The 13,336-nt window shown below is 38.5% G+C and overlaps 1 protein-coding gene across 1 annotated transcript in view; it reads left to right on the forward strand.

Annotated features, from left to right (window-relative positions):
- TMEM131 (transmembrane protein 131) overlaps positions 1 to 13,336 on the forward strand; it is a 228,288-nt gene that overhangs the window by 91,832 nt on the left and 123,120 nt on the right. Inside the window, exon 3 of the mRNA XM_077915121.1 lies at positions 558 to 598. Coding sequence (XP_077771247.1) covers positions 558 to 598 — 41 coding nt within the window. The remainder of the gene's footprint in view (positions 1 to 557; positions 599 to 13,336) is intronic.

Raw genomic sequence — 13,336 nt, forward strand, 5'->3', positions numbered from 1 at the left:
GGAAGGGAAGGGCTCCCTACACCAGCACCTGCTACACAGTTGGTAAGCAGTGAGCAGTGAGAGACACAAGTAACCTCACAAAGTAATTGTAAAGAGGATTCTTCACACAGGATGTATTGGTTTGGGAAACTTTTTAAAAAATATATTTTATTTATTCATTCATGAGAGACACAGAGTGAGAGAGGCAGAGACATAGGCAGAAAGAGAAGCAGGCTCCATGCAGGGAGCCCGATGTGGGACTTGATCCCGGGACTCCGGGACCACGCCCTGAGCCAAAGGCACACTCAACCGCTGAGTCACCCAGGTGTCCCAGTGTGGCAAAAATCAATCACATTACTTTGTATTCTTTTCATGTGTGTTTAAAATTTAAATCCCAAATTATTCTCTCATTCGAATTACATAATATCATTTCATATGATTTAAGGATTGGGTTTAACCTGAAAATCTAAGTGTGAGTAAAAGATCAAATTTGAAACTGCAGTATATTTTGGATGTTCTGTATGTCTGTAGTAGAAAGGTTTGTTTCCAGTATTTTCATTGTTTTCTTCCTTTCACAGACTGAGACAACACTTGGACTCAGTTCGTATCAACAGAAAAGGTAAGGAAAGAATATATATATTTTATAATATATAAGATTTGTTGTATTTAATAACATACTAACATAATTTCAGTTCCTTCCGGGGTATTCCAGCAATACTGTCCTTCTCCTACACCAGCTTTTTTGGTGAAGAAGAAAGAGCAAGTTATAAATTACATTTTATCATGTATTTCAAGTATGGAAAACCAAGTTGAGATCTGAATTTGCATGTAATGTGTTGTTTAGCCCTTCTCCCCATCATATTTGAAGGGGTGTTACTCATAACAAGGGGTGAAACACCTCTTGCTTCTTAAAGGGCCAGCTTTGTAACTCCCTAGTAACTTCTCATGGCTCTTCTTGCCTTTTATGGACTATTTTTGTTTCTCAATAACTACATGGTTTCTGCCTGCAGGCCCCTGGGGAGGAACTCAGAGCAATGAAACCCAGTCTTGTGACTAAAAGAGACCCATTTTGAACACAGCTCCTCTATGATAATAAACTAGGGAGTGTACCCTCAGGTATTATGAAAATATGTACGTGCATGTGAATTTGAAGATGTCTTCCTCACATCCAAATTCTTTGGTTTTTTGGTAGATTCTCACATCTATTAGAGAAACAATATAAAAAAAATGTTACTATCCTGATAACCTTTCCATACCCTGTGAGGGTCCGCACTTGATATTTAAAAGAGAATAAGAGCTGTGAATTAGACCTCCTTGAACATCCTCAGGCTACTGAAATGCAGATTTTATTAGCAAAGAACTTTATTTTGAGGGAGAAATAGCACATACTCAGCATAAGACGACTAAAGCTTAACTTCATAAATACAATAATGAAACTCTTGCTTCCCATTGTTCTAATGTTATATGCCCTGTTGAGACCAGCTTTACCCATGAGCCCTACCCAAAAGACACCCACTGCCTATAGTAAGGGAGTATATAGTATGCCTTTTGTATTATAAAGCATAACGCCACCCTTACATCCCTCTACTCCTTCCCAAATATTTTTGGCACTAGGATGGATTGTTTTCAAGAGCGCTACACATCTAGCCTGATGCCATATGGGCTGGACCATCTAAGAACCCTAGTAGAACTCTGTGACTCCTCTAGAGCTAAACTAGTGGGAGGGAGAGCACACCTCTTATCTTATGCTTCTTCCTTGTTATTTCATTCCAGCCGTTAGGAAATTAACTATGAGATTATATTGGCTACATTTATGAAGATGATGTTATTTATCCATGATCAAGATTTGGCTTAAGTTATTTTCCTAGTATAATGAAGAATTTACATCAGTACATAATTATATTCTGATCTCATGTTCTACTTATCTGGGATCTACATCTGCCCAACAAACTACTCCAGTTTACTGGCATAAAGCAATCATATTATGCCATCAGAATCTGTAGGCCAGGAGTTTAGACACAGCACAGCAGAGACTTCTTATCTCTGCTCCATGATGATCAGGGCCTCAGCTGGGGAGACTCCAGAGCTGGAGTCGTGTTCACTTGCATGCTGATGGTAGCTTGTTACCTGGGACTTCAGCTGGGCTGTCACTTAGAATGCTTACATGTGGGCCCTTTTGTGTGGTCTTTTCACAAAGGCTTGTTTGGCATCCCTCACAGCATGATAGCTGGATTTCAAGAGTGAAAGTAGAAACTACCACTTTTTGTGACCTTCCCTCTAAAGTCATAGTGTTACCTCTGTCAGCTGCTACCGTTCAGCCAGTTACTTGGGTTGGTCTTGATTCCAGACATGGGGGAAGGGGGAAAGATGTAGGGATGGGGCAGGGTGAGGGGAATGACCCCTATCTATCTAGGGCAGGAATAGCAGATGATGATTTGCAATGTTTTAAAATCATCACACTTCACTTTTTTTTTCTTTGACTAAGATCATGAATTCAGTAGACGACTGGGTTCAAATTGGTATGCATACCCTGTGGGTATGAAGCTAGTTTAGGTACTAAACATATGTTTTAGCCCAGGCTGCTGTCACAAAATACCACACAGACTGAGTGGCTTAGACAGCATTTATTTCTCACAGTTTTGGAGGCTAGGAGGTCCAAGTGGCGGGAGAGAATGGAAGCAAGCACTCTGGTGTCATTTCTTTTAAAGGCACTAACACTATCATGAAGGCTTCATTCCTGTGACCTTCTCTAAACCAAATTACCTCTCAAAACTTGTCATATTAGGGATTAGAGCATCAACATACAAATTTGGGGGGGGATGCAATTCAGTCCATATCAATATACAGGTATAAACTTAGATTGTGAGCCTCATATCAACTAACAAAAAACTAAGGGACTATATTTGCGAATTAGCCTTATTAAGTCATTTAAAAATGTGTGACATGGAAAAGCAAATACAACCTCCATACTTAAAAAGTACATGATGATCAGAACATAGCTTCCACACATGTGGTTTTTTTTTAATATGTGGCTCACTGCTGCACAAAGTAGACACTGCCAAAGCTCTCATTTCAGTAAGCATAACTTTAATGAAAATGTATATATAAAATAAAATGTGAATGAAAATCTAAAGCGTGCAGTTGTAGAACAACAGAAGTAAATAAGATATGTAGTTGTAAAACAATAGAAATTAAAATTTTTTCAGTATAAAAACAAACTATTTGATAAAAATGTCAGCGTTTGGGTTTAAGAATTTGACTAAGATGCAAGTTGCATGATTCAAGAGGATTCTAAGTACAGGAGACCCTAACAGATGGTCTTATTGAGCCCCTTGACACCGAGGAAGCTGAGAGCCTTAGGACCCAAGGATATATGCTCACGACTAAAGCGGCAAAGTTTCAGTTAGAACTCATCTTCAGATGACCAGTCCTGTGTTGTGTTTGCTTTGTTTTCATAGCAAGTATGCGGTTCTTCCATATTCCCCCGATTCTCTTTGCAGACAGTATTCCTGGCAGTTTTTAAAAATATCTGCTCCGTGCCAGGACTGTTGTATGCACAGCCCCTACAAGTGTCTCAAAGGGCAGTGAAGACATTCCCTCTGATGTGATCATGAAGCCTAGGTGTTAAAGTAACAAAGCAGAGCCTACTTTGTGGAAGAAAGCAGCACACTTGAAAAGGATGTTTTAAAGGGGTTAGTTGTAGGAATCAAGGTATACAAGACCCACACATGGGCTTCACTTGAATCATCAAAATGGTCCACAAGGCCCAAGTCATAGCTGAGTTGAAGGTTGGCTTCTGACTTGAGAGCATGGTCTCTACCTCTGCACATTGCCCGCCTCTACCAGTCTCTCCTTAGGGGCACAACCAGTGTCCACTGAGCATTAGAGATTGCTGGGAGAGAGGGATGCTTTGTCTTTTGAACTTCTGTAGTCATTTCTGCATCAATTTTTCACTGTTTTTGCTTCCCAGTTGTATAATCCATGTGCTGCCTGCCTTCTGGCTGTTACGAAGCCAGTAGATTCAGCCCTGTCCTTTCTTATATTGCCTGTACATGATCTTTTGGGTCAAAACTCTGACTCTGTAAGTGAAACTTAACCTGCCACAGGGAAATTTGTATCATGAAAACCTTAGCTGATAGAATGATTCTGTAGCTAGTGGATTGTATGGCAGTACAATGGTAGATGCTGGCCTCTGGCTACCATTTCTTTCTCTCCTGCCTTTTCCTCCCTCCTCCCCCTCACCACCTACCATTATCATCTCCATTAGTTTTGGGGACAGGCTTGGCTCCAAGGACTTTCAGGACACTCTGCAAGGGAATGAACTGCTGCTTTCATGACCTCAGAATTGTGGGAAGTAAAACCACGAAAAACAATTTTCCAGGATACTCATTTTTTTCTATTCCTCTCCTGTGTTCTGGTTCACCCTTTCACACTTGTTTTAATATGGTTATCAATTACATGATACTGTTTTGTTTGAAAAGCATGGGTTGGCTCTATGATATAATGGTGGAGGGTGTCATATAGTGTTCCCTCAGTGTTGATTTGAGTTGAACACCAAAGTATTATAATAAATACCAGTAATGATTTAAAATTTTGTGACATGAGGCCATTTTTTATGGTTGACTTTTCCTAGGATTGTGGAGCCCTGTGATGAAAAATTAGGAATCAAAAGTCCTGAGTTCTCTGTTTACCATCTGTGTTGCCTTGAAAGCAACTGCTTAACTGCTCTGAGTGTGACTTTCATTTGCAAACTGGGAAAGATTATTTCTCTCCATGATGTATATGATACAAGGTTATATAAGTTTGCTGTGAGAATCAAATGAAAATATTTATTTGGGTAACTGTAGTTTATAAACTTTAAAATGTTATATGAACATAAGTTTTGGGTACTTGATAATTTATTTGCTCAGTCATTCAGCAAACATTTGCTGGATCTTTGTGTATACCAGGCTCTGTTATAAGAGCTAGTGACTCAGTAATTGTATTTGTTCTCTCTCTCCATGTAATAAACTACCCCCAAACCTAGCAGCTTCAGATAGCAAGCATGTATGATCCTGTTTCTGTGAATGAGGAATTTGGGAGTACCTTAGTGAAGTAGTTGTGGCTCAGGATCCCTCCTGAGATGGCAGTCCAGGTATCAACTGAAGCTGCAGTCATCAGAAGGCCTGGACCTGCTAGATCCTCTTCAGGATGGCTCACTCCTATAACTCTTGGCACAGGGTCTTAGTTTTTGCTGGCTGTTGGCAGGAGGCCTTCATTCTTCACCATGTCAAAACCATCCATAGGGCTGCTTGAGTGTTGCCGCATCCTGACAACTAGTGACCCCCAGAGCAGGTGATGCAGGAGAAACTAAGGAGGAAGCCACAGTGTCTTTTGTAATTGAGTCTTGGAGTCACACACCATCTCCTCTGCCATATTCCATTCATAAGAAGTCACACCCAAAGCTAGGGGAATTAACCTCCATCTCTTGAAGAGAGGAGTATCAGAGAATCTGTGCACATATTTTAAAACTACTACAGTACTGATTGGGCAAGATAGTCCAAGACTCTTGCCCTGGTATAGAGCATATGTTCCAATGGGTAAAACAGTAAGCCACTAAATAAATAAACTCAGCTCTAGAGTAGTTTGGAATAGACAGGACTCCATTGCTTCTTTAGATTGGATGTTAAGCAAGGTTTCTCTGAAAAGGTGTTTAAGCTTACCTGGGGAAAATCCTAGGGAACAGCATTTCAGACAGAGGAACAGCTAATGTGGAGGTCTTGGGTTGGGAGTAATGCTACTGTTGTTATAAGAGCTGAAAATGTTAGTTTATACAGCTAGGTGAGAAAAATATGTGTGTGTGTGTGTGTGTATACTTAATATTCATAAGAAGAATCAGATTCTTCTAATCTCTAAGTTTCCTGGTATCGCTGGGGAATAAGCTAAAAATATTGGCCCGGAAAATACTTTTCAAATTAGGGTGGTGTTGAGATTCTTGAATTGACTGTATAATTTGCTTAGTATTAAATGCAACTATTTTGGTTGCTTACAGTGAGCCATAAGCATCTGGAAGATTGTAATTAGATCCAAAACTTGGTAATATCTTAGTGGAAGATAAACTCTGCTAATAATTGGGACACCTGAGTAGCTCTGTGGTTGAGCATCTGCTTTTGGCTCAGGGCATGATCCTGGAGTTCCGGCTTCAAGTCCCACATTGGGCTCCCCTCAGGAAGCCTGCTTCATCTTCTGCCTGTGTCTCTGCCTCTCTCTGTGTGTTTCTTGTGAGTAAATAAATAAAATCTTTAAAAAAAATCTAATATTTACAGTTTCACTAACATCTGTTTTAAATTTTGTGAAAAAGTTAAAGGGAATGTCCGTCAGTTGTTTTCTTAAGATTTCATTTGGGAAAAAAAAAAAAAATTCATTTGGGTTTGTACTTTTTTCTCACTCTGGAGCTTTTAGCTGCACATGAAGTGACAAACATGCAAAAAAAAGTACTACTTTGCATAAATCTTGAAGACTAGTAAGTTGTTGATAGGAAGTCAGCTTACAAGAAGTGAGCTTAAGTAGAGATATGATTAACTTTGCACTAAACCACAGAGCAGATGTTGGTAAGCTCCTCTGAGAAGGCCAGTTTACCTCACTTATTTTTTAAAAGCACCAGATTACTCTCACCTTAAATAAAAGTGTGACAGAATTGAGATTTCTGCAGTGATGGTGTGAGGAACTTGGGGACTTCTTCCCATAAGAAGCATTTGTTAGGACAATTAAAATTAGCAAAGACAGAGTATCTGGAGATTGTTCAGAGGACTTAAAATGAATTGAGAAATATTTATTCAACAAAATCTATATAATCTTCGTAAGAATAGTGTGGGAGGTCTTAGCATTCAAGGTATAGACTGCACATCAAGATGTTTCAGGCTTATTTCCTAATTTTCCTGCCCCAGCCCTGGAACATCGCACTATTTCAGAGAATTGTGCTTCATTTTAATGGAGGCTATTTCCAAGCTAAGATCTCTGTGCTATGTGTACTCATTGCTGCTGGGATGTCATTGTACCTGAGGTATCATTGTCTCTAGGTCTTGTTAGTGAGAGATAAGAAGAAATACTTCTCTATGGGTGTGTGCACACACATCTATTTCTGTATCTATGTTTATTAAAAGCCATGAGTTGGGATCCCTGGGTGGCGCAGCGGTTTGGCGCCTGCCTTTGGCCTAGGGTGCGATCCTGGAGACCCGGGATCGAATCCCACATCGGGCTCCTGGTGCATGTAGCCTGCTTCTCCCTCTGCCTGAGTCTCTGCCTCTCTCTCTCTCTCTCTCTCTCTCTGTGACTATCATAAATAAATAAAAATTTAAAAAATAAAATAAAATAAAAGCCATGAGTTGTTACTGATAACTCCAATTTTTAAACACCACCACAATGTTCCTTCTGTCCTTTCCCTTTTTGTTTCCGTGTATTTTCCAGTGATGAGAACTCTGGCTTCAGTTATCCACAGAATATATACTTGAATGCTCAATCTTAGAATACAAATAAATTCATTTCAGACTGGTTAACGCATACTACCATGAAAAACAAATAGTTGGAAGTACAGCGTTTAGAATTTATTTTCTTTAGTTTGAGTGTATATGGTCAAAATATTTTATTCAAAATTTACATGTGTTGTGTTCTTCACCTTTCTTTCCATCCTTCTCCACTGCTCCCTCCATCCTCATCTGCATTGTGATTATGTTCATTTGGAAGAAAATTTGGCTCATTGGTTTCTGTCTGTATTCCACTTGAGATTTTTTTACCTCCATTTTAAAGATTTCGCTTATTTTAAATATGTGAAACAATAGAATTCAAAAAGCCAGAACTATATATAAGTGTCAAACATGTGGATATTTTTTATACCTCCTCTTCAAAAGGAAGCATAGTATAGACTTTTTGGTGTTTTGTTTCATCTATTTAAAAATATATCCTATAGAGACCTTTCTCGTTATTTTTATATTTTTTTTGGAACTTATATTTTTGGAACTTATCTGCAGAATAGATTCCTACAAATAGGATTTCTGAGTCAAAAGGTAAGTGCATATGTAATTTGTATTGTTGAAAGTACATGATTAGGGTAAATTCCTAGACATGGAATTGCGGAGTCAAAAGGTAAATGCGTATGTAGTTTTGTTAGTGTTGCCACATTCTCTTTCAAGAGCTGTACCAATTTGCATACCCCTCACTGGTAAAATAGAGTCCCAATTTTCCTACAGCTTTTCCTATAGAATATGTTATCATACTTTTTTTAAAAAAGATTTTTATTTATTTATTCATGAGAGAGAGAGAGAGGCAGAGACACAGGCAGAGGGAGAAGCAGGCTCTGTGCAGGAAGCCCAATGTGGGACTCGATTCCCGGTCTCCAGGATCATACCCTGGGCCGAAGGCGGCACTAAACTGCTGGGCCACCGGGGCTACCCTGTTATCTACTTTTTAATTTTTGTCATTCTGATATGTCAGAAATTCTGTCATGTAGTTTTAGTTTGTCTTTCTCTAGTTATGAGTGAGGTTGCATATCTTTCCACATATGTTAGCCCATGCTTATATTTATCTTTTGATATTGTCTGTTGGTATTTATTCTATGCATTTTTCTATAGGACCTTTGATATTTATATCTTCCATTTTGTTTTGTTTTTTTTTTTAAGATTTTACTTACTCGTTTGAGAGAAGGAAATAAAGAGCACAAGCAAGGGGAGAGGCAGAGGGAGAGAGGGAGAAGCAGACTCCTCACTGGGCTGAGAGCTCAATCCCAGGACCTGGAAATCATGACCTGAGTGGAAGGCAGATGCTTAACTATCTGAGCCACCCAAGACACCTCTATTTCTTCCATGTTAAACTATTTCTTATTAGAGATAGTAGTCCTGTGTTGCAAATATTATTTCCCTGTAATCAGGGAGATTTGATTTTGAAGAAAAGCACCTTAAGTATAAAAATGCAAGTAAGTTAAAAGTAAAAAGATGGGGCAGGCAATAACACTATCAGACAAATTAGACTTTAGGACAGGGAATATTATCAGAAATAAAAAGAGACATTTTGTTATTATAAAAGAGATAATTCATCATGAAGATACAGCAGTCTTAAGTCTCTAAGCCTACTATCAGGACTTCTAAATACATGTAGAAAAAATAAACAGAAATTAAGGTAAATTCACAATTATAAATTCATAGTTATAGTTGGAGATTTCAATACTCATCCATCAGTAAGGATATAAAAGACTTAATACTGTATTATCAACGAACTTAACCTGGTAGATATTTTTCTTCATAGGTATTTATTAAACACTGCACCCAACAATCATACATTATGTCTTTTGACATGGGCAGAATTAAAGAAATCATTAATAGCTTGGGAAATTGTTAAAATTGAAATTAAAGCATGTGACACAATTCAACATCTATTCATGATTTAAAATACTCAGCAGACTAGGAATAGAAAAGAATTTCCTCAGTCTCATAAAGAGCAGCTGTGCGTGTGTGATGGGGGGGGGCAGGGACAGCATGATGCTTATGATAAAAAATTGAATGCTTGGTTTCTGTTGAGAGGAAGGCAGAGATGTCCACCATCATCACTTCTATTCAGTATTGTTCTAGATGTGCTAGTCAATACATTAAGGCAAGAAATAGAAATAAGAGGCATCATTTGGGAAGGAAGAAAAGAAAGATGTTTGTCTACAAAAACCTGATTGTCTACATAGAAGATCCTAAAAATGTATGAGAATAAGTGAATTTAATAAGATTGAAAACTACATAATTAGTATCAATTCTTTCTATATTACAAGTGCAAAAATGTTATAGAAAAATAACAATAGCTTCAAAGGATGTTACATACTTGAGGATAAATTTATGAAAAAAACTTTGAAACTCATATGCTAAAAACAACAGTTGTTCCTTGAACCATGTGTCGGTTAGGTTTATCAACCTCTTGTGCATTTGAAAATCCACATAAAACTTTTGACTTTCCATAAACTTAACTACTGATAGCCTAATGTTGACCAGAAGCCTTACTGGTAACATGAACGGTTGATTAACATATATATTGTTTGTTTTATCTATTATACACTGTATTCTTCCAATAAAGCAAGCAAGAGGGGACCCTGGGGTGGCTGAGCGGTTTAGTGCCTGCCTTTGGCCCAGGGCGTGATCCTGGAGACCCGAGATCGAGTCCCACGTCCGGCTCCTGGCATGGAGCCTGCTTCTCCCTCTGCCTGTGTCTCTGCCTGCCTCTCTCTCTCTCTCTGTCTTTTATGAATGAATAAATAAAAAAATCTTTAAAAAAAATAAAATAAAGCAAGCTAGAAAAAAATGTTATTCAGAAAACTTTAAGAGAAAATACACTTAAAGTACCGTGTTGTAAAAAAAATTGATGTATATACATGGAGCCATGCTGTTCAAACCCATGTTGTTCAAAGATCAACTCTATATTGCTCCTCTTAAAGTTATTCCATAAATCCAGCATGCTTTCTTCACTTTTTTCCCTTTCTGTTTTCTTTTTGTTCTTGTTGTTGGGTAATTTCAAAAGACCTTTCAATTCATTGATTCTTTGTTCTGATTGGTCAGATCTGTTGTTGAAGGTCTCTGTTGAATTCTTCAGTTCAGTCGTTGTATTCTTCATCTCGAGGATTTCTGTTTGATGATTTTTTTTAATGGTTTCTCTTTCTTTGTTGAACTTCTCATTTCATTCATGCATTTTTTAAAATTTTTGTTTAGTTGTGTGCCCTTGCAGAGACAGTTCTCTAGCCAGCTTAATTTAGGGTTCTTGATGAGTCAACTGATAGTGTCCTTGGGCAAGTGGGACGTATTACCATCTAGGTCTCTATTTGGCCAAGGATGTTTTTGGAGATCTCATGTCAGTATGGTTGTCACTGCCTGGGAACAGTTGGATAGGACTACTGTCTTGGTTCCCTGTCTATGCATAGCTGGAATACGGCCTTCATAGTGCCTAGATTCTCTGCTCATGCTTCTTAGTTGAGCAAGATTGGGTGCTATACTCAGCAGTTAGGCCGGACTATGAATTTGCTTCCCTGCCCCCAAAGAGCCATAAAGCAGGCTCCATAGCCATTATGACTTGATGGTGGGGGACCTGAATCTAGCATAGCTGCCCACAAAGCTCCCTGGCCAGTTGGGGCCACCAGCTCAGCTCTGCAGGTGAGTTCTCTGCTCAAGTGCCATTTTAAGCAGGGCTACAGGTTAAGCTATACAGCTTCCCAGATATTCTGGTTAGGCTTCCTGGTTGGGTGGGGCTGGAGGTTATATTTAACCCTAAGCAGGTCTTTTAATTTGCTTCCCAGCCCAGATGGGACTGTAGAGCAGGCTCATGGCTAGTATGGTTCATTGGGTAGGGACCCAAATCATGTGGAATTGTCCACCAAGATCCCTGGCAAGACAGAGCCACTTGCTTGACTTTGCAAATGGGCATAGCCACTGACTAGGATCTCCACTTGGATGTTGTAGCAAAGAGGAGCGCGGTCTGCCAAGTGCTGGTTGCTGTACATCTATATCTAGAATCTGTAAAGAACTCTCTTTTTTTAAGATTTTATGTATTTATTCATGAGAGACACAGAGAGAGAGGCAGAGACATAGAGGAAGATGCACCCTCCCTGCAAGGAGCTTGATGTGGGACTCGATCCTGGGACTCCGGGATCACAACCTGAGCCAAAGGCAGATGCTAAACCACTGAGCCACCCAACTGCCCCTGTAAAGAACTCTTCTAAGTAAGACAAACATCCCAGTTTTAAAACTTTGAATAGACACTTTACCAAAGAAGATATCTAGTTGGACTATAAGTAAATGAAATGATATTCAACATTATTAGTCCTTAGAGAAATGCAAAATTAAGCTAAAATGTAAGTCACTGTTTTTTTAGCTGTCTCTAAAAGAAATCATATTTGAAACTTTTTTAAACTGTTGACTTTGAAAGTTTTATTTGTTAAGATACTTTTGTCCCCTCTTACTTCTGCTTGCAATGCTTATTGTGGCTCAGGATGGCAAAAGAGTAGTTCCTGAATGTGAGAGCATACATAAAACACTGGTTTCTAGGCTTCAGACTAGATGTAAGGAATCACATTATGGTGGCGGGGCCCTGGAATCTGCATTTCTACAAGTGTCCTAGATGATTAAGGTGTCAGTAGACCTACAAAGCATTCTTTAAGAAATAGTGGGCCATAGAGTACCTTTTGTTTAGGTAGTAATTGCCTTTAGGAAACAAATTTAAGTTTCCTAGTTTAAACAAACTCCCAAAGCTCCAAGAAGGCTTTACATCCTTCATTGGAAAGCCACTTGCCTAACTTTGACCGACAGTTCACCAAGAAATTTAGACCATGTCCCACAAGATTTCTTCTATCTATCCAGTTGTTCTCTTGGTTGAAGTCAGAAAATAGTTTTTTTTTTTTGTATCCCCTTATCCCCAAGTAAATAATAAGAATAAAATATTTGAGACTTTCAGATACAATCACTGGAAAGCATAAAATCATGCAGTATACTATTATAATGTCTCAGATTCTGTTTCTTTGAAAGTGGCAGAGTACCATTTATCACGTTACTTCTGCCTCAGGTTAGTTTTCAACATTAAAGATTTGCAAACATTTGCTTTCTGTTACTAAAATGCTAAAGAGGATGTTGTCCTCTTTATAATAAGCATAGTAGCAAACGTCTCAGTCAGCTGTGGATACATGACAGCTATGTTATTCAATTTTTTTAAGATAAAATTATATCTATGACAACTCCTGCTGTACCCACTCAAATATTAAACTGTTCCTTAGACATAACTCTGCTATTATTTTGAAAATATACATTTATTTATGAGGGAATCATCTTTTATGTATTGTTCCCTCTATCATATTTTGTGAGAAATCTGTAAATAACAGTTGTTGGACACTGCTGGACACTGCTGTGGAGCATTTTTTTGGGAGGTCTTAGCCCACACATGGCATAAAAAATGAAAACAAGGTCTAGGGATATATAAGGAAGACGTAGAAGTGTTGTTACTTGCTGATGATGTATCTACAGAAGTAACCCAAGGTAGTGATTGTTTTGACAGCCCATGTAGTGCCGGGGAAACTAAGGGGAATCTATACAAACTGTTAGAATTAACTTGCCAGAGTGACTTGGGTTTAAGTTTAAGATCAGTACACAAAAGTCAGTAACATTTTTATGGAAAGCAATACCCCTGTATATCCAGCTGCCTACTCAAAATCTCATCTAGGTAAGACATCTCAAATTTAAATGTCTAAAACAATAAACACAGTTGAACATCTAACCCATCCATCCTTCCTCACCTCTAACCCACTCTTCCCATTCTATGACTCTATATCTCATTTTCTCAGGCCAAAATTTTATAATTATGTCATCCT

This window comes from Canis aureus, chromosome 11 (genome assembly GCF_053574225.1).
Source record: "Canis aureus isolate CA01 chromosome 11, VMU_Caureus_v.1.0, whole genome shotgun sequence".
NCBI lineage: Eukaryota > Metazoa > Chordata > Mammalia > Carnivora > Canidae > Canis > Canis aureus.